This window comes from Gadus morhua, chromosome 23, assembly GCF_902167405.1.
Source record: "Gadus morhua chromosome 23, gadMor3.0, whole genome shotgun sequence".
NCBI classification, from domain to species: domain Eukaryota; kingdom Metazoa; phylum Chordata; class Actinopteri; order Gadiformes; family Gadidae; genus Gadus; species Gadus morhua.
In genome coordinates, this window is record NC_044070.1 from 4,828,492 (window position 1) to 4,844,145 (window position 15,654).

At 42.5% G+C, this 15,654-nt stretch overlaps 2 protein-coding genes across 3 annotated transcripts in view; one reads left to right on the plus strand and one right to left on the minus strand.

Moving 5' to 3' along the window:
* LOC115537086 (melanoma receptor tyrosine-protein kinase) overlaps nucleotides 1-2,082 on the minus strand; it is a 45,586-nt gene extending 43,504 nt beyond the window's left edge. For both annotated transcript variants that reach the window (XM_030348730.1, XM_030348729.1), the window contains exon 1: nucleotides 1,829-2,082. In XM_030348730.1, coding sequence (XP_030204590.1) covers nucleotides 1,829-1,907 — 79 coding nt within the window. In that variant the 5' untranslated portion in view covers nucleotides 1,908-2,082. The remainder of the gene's footprint in view (nucleotides 1-1,828) is intronic.
* A 9,555-nt stretch (nucleotides 2,083-11,637) lies between these two features.
* LOC115537244 (tomoregulin-1) overlaps nucleotides 11,638-15,654 on the plus strand; it is a 13,520-nt gene continuing 9,503 nt past the window's right edge. The window contains exons 1-2 of the mRNA XM_030349011.1: nucleotides 11,638-11,872; nucleotides 12,209-12,405. Of these exons, the coding sequence (XP_030204871.1) occupies nucleotides 12,228-12,405 (178 nt within the window). The 5' untranslated portion in view covers nucleotides 11,638-11,872; nucleotides 12,209-12,227. The remainder of the gene's footprint in view (nucleotides 11,873-12,208; nucleotides 12,406-15,654) is intronic.

Consider the following 15,654-nt stretch of genomic DNA (forward strand, 5'->3'; position numbering starts at 1 on the left):
ACATAAAAGTAAATAGAATAGGCTTATTTATTTATATTTACTACCATTAGTAAATAACTAAATAGTAAATATACAATAACTCGTATACTATCATATACGTTAATAATATAAGTCACCAAAGGATACAACTAAATAAAGGTAAAAGAGAGAGAGATCGTAGAGTGACATTAAGGAGAGGGGGATCACAGAGAGAGAGAGAGAGAGAGAGAGAGAGAGAGAGAGAGAGAGAGAGAGAGAGAGAGAGAGAGAGAGAGAGAGAGAGAGAGAGAGAGAGAGAGAGAGAGAGAGAGAGAGAGAGAGAGAGAGAAAAAGGGACTGAAATCTTCATTGCTTGTTTGCTAGCAGCTGATTTGGACACAACCACTCCTGACCAGCGGGAGAATTATCCTGAAATACCTGCTTGTTTTCCTGACCGGCCCGGACTGCGTAACTGACTGTCTGTCTGTCTCCCTGGCTGCCTGTGTGCTTGCTTTATATGTGGCCTGTGTGAGTCCTGTTAGTGTCAATTGTTGAAGGTCTAACACAATAACCACAAAATAATGTCTATTCTACTCTGTCTCTGTCTCTCTCTCTCTCTCTCTCTCTCTCTCTCTCTCTCTCTCTCTCTCTCTCTCTCTCTCTCTCTCTCTCTCTCTCTCTCTCTCTCTCTCTCTCTCTCTCTCTCTCTCTCTCTCTCACACGCACACAACTGCACACACACACACACACACACACACACACACACACACACACACACACACACACACACACACACACACACACACACACACACACACACACACACACACACACACACACACACACGCGAGACAGAGACGCAAATTAATTTAGGCTGTTGACAATACAACCTAGAGAATGAAAAACATGTCATCTGTTTTCACTTAAATTTGACCACACACACATACTAGCACCCCTGCTCACATTAACCCTGACGTTAACAATTGGACAGTTGGTGTCCGCGATAGAGAATCACAGTCTCAGCATGTTTTGCTTAGATTTTTCAAAAGTTAAATTCAATTTAATTCAATTTTATTTGTTTAGCCCTTAATCACCGGTACATTCTCAAAGGGATTAACAGGCCATATATTATGAATAGTATTTCACTAACTAGTGAAACAACAGGGGTTCACTGTTTGTTTAACATTCAATCGCTTCCCAAAACTCTCATAATTTCTTCCACATTGATTATCTGACCAGCAAACACTGTTTAAACACACACACGCACGCACGCACACACGCACACGCACACGCACACACACACACACACACACACACACACACACACACACACACACACACACACAAAATGCCTAATACTTTATAACTTGTTCTTAATTGTAACTTAATTGAACATACACTTTGCCTTTTATTTAATAAGAAATGTCTGTTTTGGAGAAAATTTAGAGTTTGTTTGGAGACGTTGTATTACAAGAATAATGAACAAATCAATGACACTGATCTATTACGCTCATTGCCTTGGAGCCCAATGCATGTGACAACATTGTAGGCCAGTGGTTTTGGTGCATTTCTGAGATGTCCTGACCTGATTGAACTATCCTTGAAAAAAGCTCCTTTAGAAGCGTTTTGCCATGAAGACCTATGCTGGCGCAAAAAGCATGAGAACATGCTCAGAAGTTTCAAAAGTCTGCTTGACTTCTGGAAGAATTTCAGCAAAATGTAAATTAACACAAATTCATATTCTACCGCCGTGAGAATACCTGAAGAAGACAAAGATCAAACATCCATATAAAGGTGCACATCTAACGCACTCTAGGCACACTAATATATCTTATTTCTGCGCTGACAATAGGTGACACGCGATTATTACCTTTTTCCTTGACTGTCAAACTGCCGCAGATCCTCAGCAACACAGCGAGGAGTGTCAGTCCGTTTCTAACAAGTCGCATCTTATTTCCCTCACAAAACAATTTTAAGTAAGACTCATTAAAATTGCCTCTCCATAGTCGCACGTGGAACAGCCGAATATGCTGTATAATCCGCTCTCAAGATCCAGTGAGCTGGTGCGTCAAAAATTACGTGTTCCCGCAGGTTGGAAACAAGAGTTGTCTTTAGTCGCAGGACTCTGCGTCGATCCTCTTCCTCTCCTCCCCTTCGCCAGCAGAGGAACGCGTAGCCTACGTCACTGGAGTGCCTGGGGCAGGTTCACACACTTACCTAGCAGTGTAGCCTAACCACCCTGACCTAAACCCTTACGTTTTATATTCAACTTAACTTTCATGATGTTAATCATTTTGTCTGAACAAGGTGAAGGGGTGAGACTGTACGAATAATTTGACCTTATTATACTTTTTTTTTACCATTAATTTAGAAATAATAATAAAAAAGGCTACTACAACTACTACTGCTACAACTACTAATAATAAAATAATTATAATAATATAAAGATGTTCAAACAATAACACAAACTAGTGAAAGAAATCTGAGATAGATCTGTCCATAGCCTATCCTTTAGAACGTACTAGAATACACTATACATGCACGCACATGTAGACATACACAAATTCACAGACAGACAGACAGACAGACAGACAGACAGACAGACAGACAGACAGACAGACAGACAGACAGACAGACAGACAGACAGACAGACAGACAGACAGACAGACAGACAGACAGACAGATAGATAGATAGATAGATAGATAGATAGATAGATAGATAGATAGATATCAATGCCATTTACCTTGCAAACTTACTTTTTTTCGACAAGTTTCAACACATGCAGTCAGCCCAGTGAACTCACTCCCTCGCCCACAAATTTCAACGCACACATGTATTCATCATTAGTTAAAATAACTCAAACACTAAGTACAACTCACTTGACCTAAGCAATAATAAATAGCTGTTATAGGGTTACAACCCTGAATCTGGCTTGATCAGGGATGGGCCAAACAAACTGTCCGCTGTCAATCTGTTTGATTCTTTAGTGTGTACTCTCTACCAAAACAAACATTAGTCCTTGAGGAGGATTTGTTCTGCAGATCCAACAGGACACGGCTAGTTGACTCTGGCTTCTCCTACACACCTCAATACTTGAGCTATGAATGGATGAATGGCTGAGAACTAAGTCTGAGCCTTAAATCAGTCAAAATAAGCTATATCCAGCTGGCCTGGTCATATCCAAGGGTGTATAGTGTAGTGTAGTGAGTGATGTATGCTCTTCATGTTATGTCTGTGGGTGTCTGATGTATGGACCATCTGTTTGTGTCATATGTCTAATGTCCTGTCATGAAGTGCGACTGTACCGCACACCCAACTGCCCCACGAGGACAATAAAGTTTTCTACTACTACAATAAGTAAATATGGCCAGATCTTTATAGTATAGATACGGTCTGAGTACTAGAGCTAAGGTCTAAATACTAGCACTAAGGTCTGAGTAGTGAGTACTAGAGCTAAGGTCTGAGTAGTAGAACTGAAGCCTGATTAGAATGACTTTATTTGCAATGACATCATGTTGTTCATATCATGTTCCTCTCCACAGCCCTCCACAGGTCTTAATATTAAAACTAAGGTATGAATGAGGTCTAAATACAAGAACTACGGTCTGAACTATGGTCATAATTCTAACATATATGTCTACAAACTAGAACTGAGGTTTACTATGTCAGGTCTAAATACCAAGTGAGGTTTAAGTAAAGCTAAGTAAGTTCAGGTCTAAGTCGTGAAAACACTGGACTGGACTGGTCTCAACCGAACTGTCTTTCTGCTGTTAGTTAATTGGTAGGCAGGGGTCCTTTGATTGGCACTTCTGGAAATATAATTTGCATAATAACAGATTGTAGGGGCATGCACATGCACTCACATGCAAGCACACACACATACACTAAGTAAACTCTTACACAAAGAAAGAGCTTCCTGCTGTTGTCTTCATTCGGATTAGCAGACTGCAACAGTTTCTTTAAGTCCAACCCCCCCCCCCTCTCCCTCTCCCTCTCCTTCTCCCTCTTTTATTCATTCCTTTTATTCAGTCATTCCTTACTTGTTTTTTGCTCTGCATCTGATTTCCATTCCCATTTAGATTCAGCTGACCGGGTGGGTTTGCCTTCCATTGCTTCTTCCACCAGCGACCCCCAGATATGCAGTCCATTCACTGACAGCCTGTAAACAGGCCGGCCCGCAGGCTGGACCCAACCTGAAACTTTGAATCCTCTTTATGAAGCAGACCCAGAAAAGCGTGTGGTTTAAATAATTCCATTTATTTTATTTAAATGGTTGACAGACAGACTGGCAGCTAGATGGCACACATTGTTTCATCATTATCTACAAATTTAGCAGATGCTTGTTGGATACAAATCGACCTCAATATATTTTTTCATTAAGGGGCCTCTTGCTATGCTGCAGAGAAAGAGGTTGAACCCTGAACCTTTTGGTCTGGACAGGCCTGTGGCAGGCAGCAAAGGTGAATGCCAGTGGCACCATCCATCTACTATATTTAAAAATATTAAAAAAAATGACCACCCCAACATATCTTCATGCATAGGCCCTAAGTTATGGGTTGCTTACCCCCCCCCCCCCCCCACACACACACACACACAATGTCAGAATCACTCCACCCTTGAAGCAACATCTAAAATGTTCTAAAATGTGTTCTAGTATTCAGGCCTTAGTTCTAATATTCAGACCTGACAGTATTTACTCATCGTATTCAGACCTCAGTTCTAGTATGCAGCGATTCATTGGACAGGTCACTGGGTCTGGGAGACAAATATCTTGCCAAACGACTACACCATCCCATGATACAGTGTAACATATAAACTTGTGAGCAAGATTCATCATTAAGGCCAACATTTCTGATACTATACTAATGAGCGCGATAAGGCCCGCTATGTCGAAGGCGTTCAGAGAACATCACAAAAGCTCCATTAGTCTTCTCCTGAGGACGTCCTCGATGCCTCCCTCATACTGTGTAATCTGGCTCTGAGCTCCTCTGGGCTGTTTAACAAGGAGCCGTCCACCGGCCCTCCACGCTTCCCACAGAACAGCCTGTCTGTGGGTCCCTGAGCGGGGGATCCGGGGAGCCGGGCTCCCAGGTCTGCTGTTTGCTGTTCACTAATCCGGCCCGTTGGTGTGGTTCAAGGCTGGTTCTTCAGAGCTCCACGCCTTCCCCTCGTTAGGGCGGAAGGAGGAGAGACGGGAGGGCCGGGGGAGGAGGGAGGAGATAGTGCCGCGCGGGAGGGGAGTGGACTAATTAGCTCAAAAGAATTAGCTGAAACATCTCGTCCTGGAGGAATACATCCTGAGAACTCACAAACGCAGACAGACACACGCACACACACGCCCGCCCGCCCGCCCGCCCGCCCGCCCGCCCGCCCGCCCGCCCGCCCGCACGCACGCACGCACGCACGCACGCACGCACGCACGCACGCACGCACGCACGCACACACACACACACACACACACACACACACACACACACACACACACACACACAAGCACACACACACAAGCGCACACACACACACACACACACACACACACACACACACACACAAGCACACACAAGCACACACACACACACACACACACACACACAAGCACACACACACACTGATTACAGTAGCAAATCACATTAATTATTACATGTGTTGGAACAAATATTTTATAGATATTATTATGGTTACTGCCTGATTATCGGAAGGCCTACTCGATTCCTCCAAGCCTCTCCCTACTGTTATGCAGAGGAGGAGCGCCCCCTTGTGTCTAAATCTCTACATCATGCACCGTCTGTTGACTGGAAAAGGGGGATCGTAACCTCGATTTAACCTCTACGTTACACTTAAGCCTTTCTAGTCAATCGTTTTATTTATGTATCTATATAGGAGCAACAGAGTTAGAGACGGGCAAGAAGGATTGGAAGACAGTTTCAGTAAGATTAAACTGACTGAGGTGATTTAATAGTGTTGCCCAGTGGAGTCCTCTGATCCAAGTCTGCTGAGAACTCCAGATAAACTGTTGCGTGCTTGTTACGACCGCTAGATGGCGCTAAATACCACAATTATTAATCAGGGGATGGGTGTCAGAGAACAAAATAAAGCAGCATGGTCCTACCGCGATGATAAGAAAGGTGGCAGAGATAGATGGAATTTATAAAACGAGTGAGTTAGGTATTAATAAATAATTAATTAATAAAGTTGTATCTTATCTTATCTTAGAAGATCAGCGGAAGCAAATGACTGGTCTCAAAGGTTTTCAATTGAACTATGTACCCTACCTACTGCTCTGCACGGAGTATGCATGCCATGGCAGTACAAGGTTACAGCTGTCACCACAGACGGCATTCCATGCAATCTAAGACGTCAGGAGGAACATCTAAGAAAACCGATAGAGAACGATCAATTAACGGATCATACGAAAGGGTCCGAAACAACACAAAAATCCAGTAGGGCCGAGCTCTCTGTGTGGCCAACAACGTGCGTCGCGACGTAGGTCGCATTGGTCGCTGTGTTGGTGATTCGTCTGGCTGTTTTTAGTCGCTGGCTGGCTTGGTCGCTCAAAGTCCATGGGCGGTCGTTAATCAGTTAATTTGCATGTTATCAACAGTTTTTTTGCGACAGTGGAAGTACCAGAAAGCCATGCTCTCTGGCGAAAGCTACCTATAGCTCTTTATTGCTAATATTATTTAAATATTTTTCCATTGAAGTAGAGTTTAAAATTATGAAATCTTTGCTCTATCAGTATCAATAAAATATATTAGTTGTAATTTGGGGCCTTTTCGAATAATGTATTTTATATATTATATATAGCCTATTTGTTTTGTTAAATGTCATTAAGCCTAATAAGGTAGGCTATATTGTGTACAAAGTTCTTCATTATAGAGTGATGTAGTTTAATTTATGCATAACGTGTGGTTGTCAATACCACAGTGGTACAAGTGGTAGCCACGCTAGTTTAGTAATCAAGAGGGAGGTTCTTTGATTCTCTCCACGGCCAGATATATTTTTGCTCTTTTAATCAAACCTATACGCAATCGGCCCCTTTCATTGTAACTTTTTTATAACATATATAAATAAATAGGCCTATTGGTCTATCAATATCAAAACTATATATTATTGAATGTACGTTTTTATTATACTGACGCACGTGTATTTATTCTGTTAAATGAGATGTTTACTGATAACATAAGCTTTTGGTTATGGTAGCAGCCATGGTGACAATGGCTGTCTGCCACAGATCGCTCATTCAGCCATACCTCTGGTTGGTTGCGACCTATTTGCCGCAAAAAGGGTCGCAACGCTTTTATGGTTGCGACCTAGTCGGTCAGCCTGCCAGAGCCAGCAGCCAGCCGCAGCCAGCAGCCAGCGGCCTGTCGTCGCAGCCAGCCAGCCGATACCAGCCAGGCGTCGCAGCCCGTCATTACGTCGTATAATTATCATACCATCGTACTAAATCATAATAAAATGTTAAAATGAAAGAGGCCGATTGCGTAAATAAGTTTGACCAAAAGGGCAAAAATATATCTGACCATGGAGAGAATCGAATACATGCCCCCTTGAATGCTAGCGTCACTACCGCTTGTACCACTATAGTATTGACACCCAAACGTTACACTTAAATTATACCAGTGGCGAAGCTAGACCTTTTTTGGGTGGGCTCAAGCCACTTAAAACTTGCCTTAGCCCACCCTATCGTTTCATCCTCAAATCTAATATTTTTTTAAACAAGCAATGAGAGGATGGATGCTGTACACTAATGAACAGGCTCAAATGGGCTAGGGAAATCGAGCGCAACCTTCCTGCAGGAATCTCTAACTTCTGATTGGTGGGTGGGTCACCTGCTTGACAAAACCAAAAATGCAGCACCTAACAGAGTCTCTGCTGTTTTGTCTGTCAAAGAGGCGAGCTAGTCTTTATCAGAAAATCCACGATTTACAGCTGTGTTATAACATGACCTGGTAATAATAATAATAATTTAAAACCTTGACATAATCTGTCAGATGTCTATTAAATGACTGTTGACCACAAGGCGATTCTATCTATGCCTCTTCTTGAATTGCTTCATGTTTTAGTTGGCATATTCTTGTAATGCTGCGTAGCATGATAAGCATGATAAGGTGCAAGGAGCAGAAAAAGTTGAAAAAAAAAGTTGGCATTATTTCATCAGATGAGGGCGTATTCATAATAATAAACAAGTACAACATGTTCTAATACCATGAGACTCATGGAAACGCCCTCAGCTGATTAAAGGTGCTGATTAAAGGTGTTTTACAAGAACTTTGATCTTACAAAATCATGACAAAGGGACTTGGTGTCTTTATTCATGCTTGAAAGATGAACATATATGATTATTTTTGAAAGGGAATAAGCTGATGAAGCTGACAAGTGACCAATGTTTACTATTTAAAAATATTTTTAATTAAATGCAAACCCCAGTGAATCATTTGCTCTTGCTTCTCTGTTTTGAGATTCACACAGACTTTGCAGTATTGTTTAAATGTTACAAATTGAGTTAATAAACTGAAGTTGGAAATCGTTTTAAGTCGTTGCAGATGTTATCTCCGCTAATTTTATTAATCTAAATAAATAAATATTAACAGGTTCTCAATAGTAGGCTATTTCAATTCAGGGAGGGCGTGAAACAATGTCTGTCTCCTAGGGGTGGAATGACAGAAAATAATTGAGAACCACTGGTCTAGAAACATGTTGTACTTGTTCATTAGCTCACGATGTTATGGCAATGAAAACACACTCAGCTGTTGAAATAATGCCAGCAGTTCTTTCTAAACTGAAAATTAGCACCTTTGTTTTTTTGGCATCAGAAGTTTTATAAAAATGTATAGGTCCCTGAAAGTGAGAAAACATAGTTTAGTACTCCTGAAATAGTGGTCTGTTTCTCATAGTATTCGGCTAGTACATCTTGTACTTGTTGATTTTTTTGCATCACAAGTTTTAGAAAAATGTATGTTGATACAATTTGTAAAATTGTCTGGGTCCATGAAAGTGAGGCGACATAATTTAGTGCTCCCGAAATAGTGGTATGTTTCTCATATTATTAATCTAGTACATGTTGTACCAATGTGTTTCATTAACATATTCAGGAAAATATGATCATTTTTAATATACCTCAAATTTGTTATTACAGTTCACATCCATTGATTATTCCTTCTTCCAAACAGTCTTTTTTCCTTTCATCACTTTAGTTGTTCAGAACTGCATTATTTAGCTGACACTGCAAGCTATTAACTTAGACATATAACAGCATAGTAACTAAGAAAAAAAAAAATATATATATATACTTCATATACACCTGTGGCACTGGTGTAGTCCAGGGTATACGCGGGTATACGGCGTATACCCACTTCTTTTTCAGTCATCATTGTGTATACCCACTTCTAAATCCCCCCAGATGCGCACCATTCAGTAGTATCTGCAAGCCAAATTGTCCACTTTTTTGCGTTCACACCAAACGCGACGGGGCGACAAGATCCCATACAAGTGAACGTAGAGACGCGTATCGGGCGAATTTTTCGCGAGAAAAAAACCGGCGACAAGTTTTGATTTGTCGCGCCACACTTTCGCCGTGCACAGGCGAGCGCGTTCACGAGGATTTGTGCAGCGACAAATTCGCTCGAGTTGAAATATTTCAACTTTGATGCGAATTTCGCGTGATGACAGCCAATCAGCGTTCAACAGCGTGGCCACTGAGTGACATATGTAACGTAACAGCCAATCAGCGTTCAACCGTCAAACGCAGTGCGGTGCAGTCCGGGGTGAACTGCAGCATGGATGAGAAAGTGATTGTTGCCGTTTGCGACTACCGGAGCTCTATATATAATAGTATATAATAGTATATATAATATCACAGCCAAAAGCTCTGTGCGCCATGACCCACGCTACTCTGCCTCTTATTGGCTAATACTCGCTGCCTTTACTGATTCGATTGTTGAATAATTTGAATGATGATGTTCAATCATCATATGATATTTATATATATTGATATTATATATATATATCTAACGAGATGATTGATGTGGAAGAGAATGATGTGCGTTTTTTTAATCTAAGGTGAAATATGAACAAGGATTCATTGTCAAATTCAGATCTGAAGTATTTTATTTAAATAAATGTTCAAAAAATTACTGAACACCATGTTTCCCTCGTCTATATTTTACATTCATGCAGGCTGCATGTGTGACCAGTAATACCTACAAACTGCTCCTGATCAAGTCATGTTAATTTTATAAAAGTGGCCCACTCTGGCCCATACTATGTGTTGCAAATCAACAGTTCAAAGACACAGTTTACAAAATAAATTAGGCCTACTGACTTGCCAAGTGAGAGAACAGGTGTCATTCCAGGAATAAGGAATAGTTCACTCAAAATGCATAGTTGTCTGTCACTAGTCTGTGGGCCAGTATTGGTTTAGTAATTTCATAATCCTTCCTCCCTGAGATCAAGCAGCAGAAATTATGTGACAATGAGCAAATACTACTGAAGGATTTTTGGGTAAACTAAATAGATTTGTCTCACATGTCACTGTTTCTAAAACAGGGCGTTTTTCTGGGCTGCGTTAAAAAAAAAGGCAAACATTTAGAGTATACCCACTTCTCCAGGGACCACTACACCACTGCCCTGTGGCTTCCTGGGGTTGAGCCCCCCCAAAAGTCAGAACCTAGAATTGCCCCTGAATTAAACTATATCACTCTATAACGAAGAACTTTGTACATAATATACCTTATTAGGCTTAACAAAACAAACAAAACAAATAGGCTATATATAATATATAAAATACATTATTCAAATACGCCCCAAATTACACATTTTATTAATACTGATAGAGCAACGATTTAATAATTTTAAACTGTAGGTAGGCCTACTTCAATAGAAAAATATTAAAATAATATAAGCTAAAGAGCTGTAGGTAGCTTTCGCCAGAGAGCATGGCTTTCACTTCAACTGTCGCAAAAAAAAACGTTGCTAACATCCAAATTAACTGATTAACGACCGCCCATGGACTTTGAGCGACCAAGCCAGCCAGCGACTGAAAACAGCCATACGAGCGTCCAACACAGCGACCATATGCGACCTACGTCGCGATCGACGCACGTCGTTGGCCGCTCAGAGAGCTCGGCCTTCCTCCAAAAATGTGCAACTTAATCTGGGGGTTGTTCGTGTTAACCTTCAACAGCCAGCAATTAAAGCACATTTTGATTATTCTATCTTGCTTCAAAATGTTCATTGACCAATCTTCTGACCAATCGCAATATGAACAGTTACACCTTAATATAGGATATATATATTTGTATACGTCCACTTTGTATACGTCCACCTAGAAACTATTTGAACCTTGTTATTATTGTCTATTACTGTGTATCTTCCAATCATTCATTTATTAAGAAATCACAAAAGCTCCCATATCTGTGTTTCTCTCCACCTTTCCGTGTCTCTCTTCCAGCCCCCCCATAGGATAGAGGTAGGGGGGGTCTCTCCCCACCAGGATATGGTTAAAAAATCTAGTCCTGGACGACTACATCCTAAACCCCCACGCACGCACACACACACGCACACGCACACGCACACGCACACGCACACGCACACACACACACACACACACACACACACACACACACACACACACACACACACACACACACACACACCAGGAGGATATGGGTGGGGGTGGTCTCTCCTGAACGTCACGTGATCTACATCACCACCGCCGTCGAGGTTCTTTGTTGATGGTGATTCACAAAAAAAATCTCATCCCCTCTGACATTGTCGAAGCGAATTTCTACCATATGATTCTCGGTTCGTCCACGAGGATGCTCGGTTGCCCTGTCTGAACGGGAGACGGGAGGGAGAGACGCGCCGCCGTATCTGGTCCGGCGATAATAATGAGATAAAACACGTTTAAAGGTAAGGTTTAAGGCGGATAGTCCCAACACCGTGTAGCCTACCCACGGTCAGACGGAGGGCGGGTGGCGATCAATACGTGCCTCTCTACCAGGCCCTGCTTTTGTCCTGTGATGTTTGGCTTGTTCCGCTTTCTGCACATCACGGCAAACATGCAACCATATTCACAGACCATTGGGAGGGGAAATACTATCTGAGTGAGGGGACAAAGTCCAGCACCGCAATCAGTTTTAGGTAGTCAATCTCAATCGGATTGGATTCTGCGGTGACTGCCCTGTTCGGTGGATTTGGGAAATAAGATCCGAAAAGGGGACCCACTATCTCTTTCCATCTCCGCAGCCTCGCTACCTGTTCTACCATGCCCTCGGGAGGATCTCGTCTCGTCTGCGGCTCGGGTCGCTCGCCGTCCCCGGTGTCGGCCCGGTTCCTCTCCCCTCTACTCTGCGTGCTGCTGGTGGCGTGTGTCCCCCGGGCTCTGAGCTCTTTCGCCCGCACCAGCGGAGAGTGTGTACCGGGGAAAGACAAGGATTGTTTAGGTGAGTTAAACCTTTTTTGAACGAGGAGAAAGCCAACAGAGAATGTATTTTTATGTTTAAGAATCTTGTGAAACCCTACTTAATGTGTGTGAGTCAAACATTCAGGCTATGCTATGCAATAGCTTAGGTTAAGTGTTTTTGTGTGTGTAATACTATGGTACTGACGGTGAATGGCTACTTCTAAGGACCCACCAGCACATACATTCCTTTAACCACACTCAAACCTACAATTAGACCTAAAATCGACTCTGTGAGGACACGCCAAAACTGCCTCTGATCTGCTACTAAGTACCCTGACTTACGTGTGCTGGCTACTGACACACACACACACACACACACACACACACACACACACACACACACACACACACACACACACACACACACACACACACACACACACACACACACACACACACACACATGCAACACCCCAAACAACACTTACACACTTCTCTACACTACTCTGCACTAAACACACACAGACACAAACCAGACATACTCACATAACACACACACACACACACACACACACACACACACACACACACACACACACACACAACCCCAAAAACATGATATACATTGGGCCTCCTTCGACATCTGGAGCTGCTCTATTTTTATCAGTGTGACACCAAACACATAAAATGCTTCGACCTCAAAATCACATCAATCCACATCTAGAGGTGGGCCTACCAAGCTTTTTTCTGGGACCATCCAGATGTTTAGAGTTTCATGTCTGGCTCATTGGCACTTCACACAAGAGCAGCAATTAAACCTGCATCCATTATAGGTTTCCTGTGCCCCATTTCCTGTATCAGTGCCCCCACTTCCATCTCTCGCTCCCCAAAACTCTTACGTCTAGCTTCCTACTGCATCCTAGTACCCATGGTCTATGTCGTTTTATTTTATTATATTTCTTTATATTCCTTATTCTCCTCACTTTTCTATTCTACTTGTCCTGTGCTTTTGCTGTGACTCCCGGATTTTCAGGCAGGGATTATGACAGTACTATGAATTCCACTTTACTACGATCCTAAGGTGTATTAACTACAATTGACTTAACTACAAAAGAGTAAAAAAAAAAAAGAGAAAACAGATTATTATAAAACACTTTCATTAACATTTCAATAAATAGGTTGATCGTTTGAGAACACCAGTCGCCCATCTTTGCCTCAGCTCCAGTGTGTTGTTCACGGAAAACCAGACAAACCACTCCTCCCGGTGGGTCCTAATAAAACGTCAGTCTTATAATCTCCCAAGCAGAAGGTTGCTAAGGGATTAGACTCAGAGCCCTGTTGTATGAAGTCGTCTCCACTTGGCCACAGCTAAAGAGCCAAGCCTTCTTACGTTATTCCTAGAGCTACGATACGAGCAACGATTACACTTCAGCGGTATCATTCAAAGGTTCAATCTCTACAAAGAGGTTTGTGTATTTCAGCGGATTGAGATAGGTCATATGGACGTATGGGAATAGGACATAGAAGAGAAATGACTCTGTGGCCGCAAGAAAGAGCGAGAGAGAAAGATACAGAGACTTGTTGCGTGTTGTTTAAAAATGTACCGTGCTTTGGCTACGTAAATGTATGTTTCCCATGCCAATTATGGCCTTTGAATTGAGATGAATTGAATTGAATTGAGAGCCAGACAGAGAGATGGCAGCATTAGGGAGGGAAAGAGAGAGAGAGGGAGACTGAGAGAAGCCAATGGGGCAAGACAGAGAGAGAGAGAGAGAAGGGGATGGTGAGTTACAGAGAGAGAGAGACAGACACCGAGAGATGGAGAGAGAAGGCAGGAGAGCGAGATGGAGATGGAGGGAGAGACAGAGAGGGAGAGGGGGGGAGAGAGAGAGAGATTGAGAGAGAGGGAGAGGGGGAGAGAGAGGGGGGATGGAGAGATGGAGAGCAGGCAACAGGGAAAGAGAGAGAGAGAGAGAGACGGTGATGGCAATGTGGAAAGAGATTGAGTGATACACACTAAGACACAGAGATGGAGAGAGAGAGAGAGAGATTCACTGTCAGAGAGAGCGGGAGCCAGCAGGATTTACCCATGCCTGACTTGATGGTGGGAGAGTGGGGGGCAGCACAACACTCCTCTGTTCACGGGGAACTCGACACAGTCCTCTGACCTCCTCCTGCAGTGCCGCTCCCGCTGGTTACCCGGCAACACATATCATTCTAACACTAGTCAATTCTGAATTGCTCACTTATCGCTTAGCAACTAGTTCCAGGGAGCAGCACTGCCAATGCCTTAAAGTGTTAACAAAATGCTTAATGGTGCCGTCGCAGATTAAAGTGGCGTATTTAGTGTCAGGGAATGTCATTTTAGTGATTGTTGAGTAAACACCACAATGAAATACAGTGGATTTATTTTGTAGACACAAGCTGTGTTGTGAATCATCCACCAGATGTTCATATATTTTTTACATGAGCCAACGTTTGGATCATTGATTTATTTATTATAATATAAAACATTAACAACACTATTTTAGATTTTTTTGTTTCAGCTGTAGCATGCTAACTTCCCCTCCTAGACTTAATAAAGTGTCTTCTTATCTCATACAAATGAACCCTGTACATTTCAGTCGGCGTTCAGACCTGAACCACATTACTCACTGAACAAATCTAATCTATGGGTCGCTTTTCATCAGCATTCAGAGAGATGAAATTCTACTACATGGTGCAGTATTGAAACCAATCCCTCACCCTTGCGAATTCACCCACGCATCATAGTATACAGTTACACACACTCACACTGACACAGTCAGACATGAACACGCACACAAACACATCTCCCAGTTGGAATCTCAGGTTTAGCGTACACCAAAACGTCTATTCTCCACTGACCTGTCTGACTTGGCAAACAAGCTATAATTGGCCGCCCATGTAACCAATAGCACGAAAGATGGAAAAGGCCACAGGAGCTAGGTTGGTTAGGAACCATACGGTATCAGACAGTTGATCATTATCAGAGCAACATTCATTTGAATGCAGAAACTTTTCTTCAAATGTATTCAAAAATGTTTTTTTAAGTGTGGTCTGGATTTCTCTGTGAAAAAGCGGTTGGAAACATTAACACTCAACGACAATACAGGAACACACAATGTACAGATTAGAGGCGGCCATAGCTTCAGTTTCAAAGTCTTCCTAGATGGAGAACACAATCCCTCTCAGTGCGTTGAGCAGTCTGACGGAGGTGCTGATCCCGTGTCTTCAGGGAGTGTGCGCTGGCTGAATAAGCATTTATTCC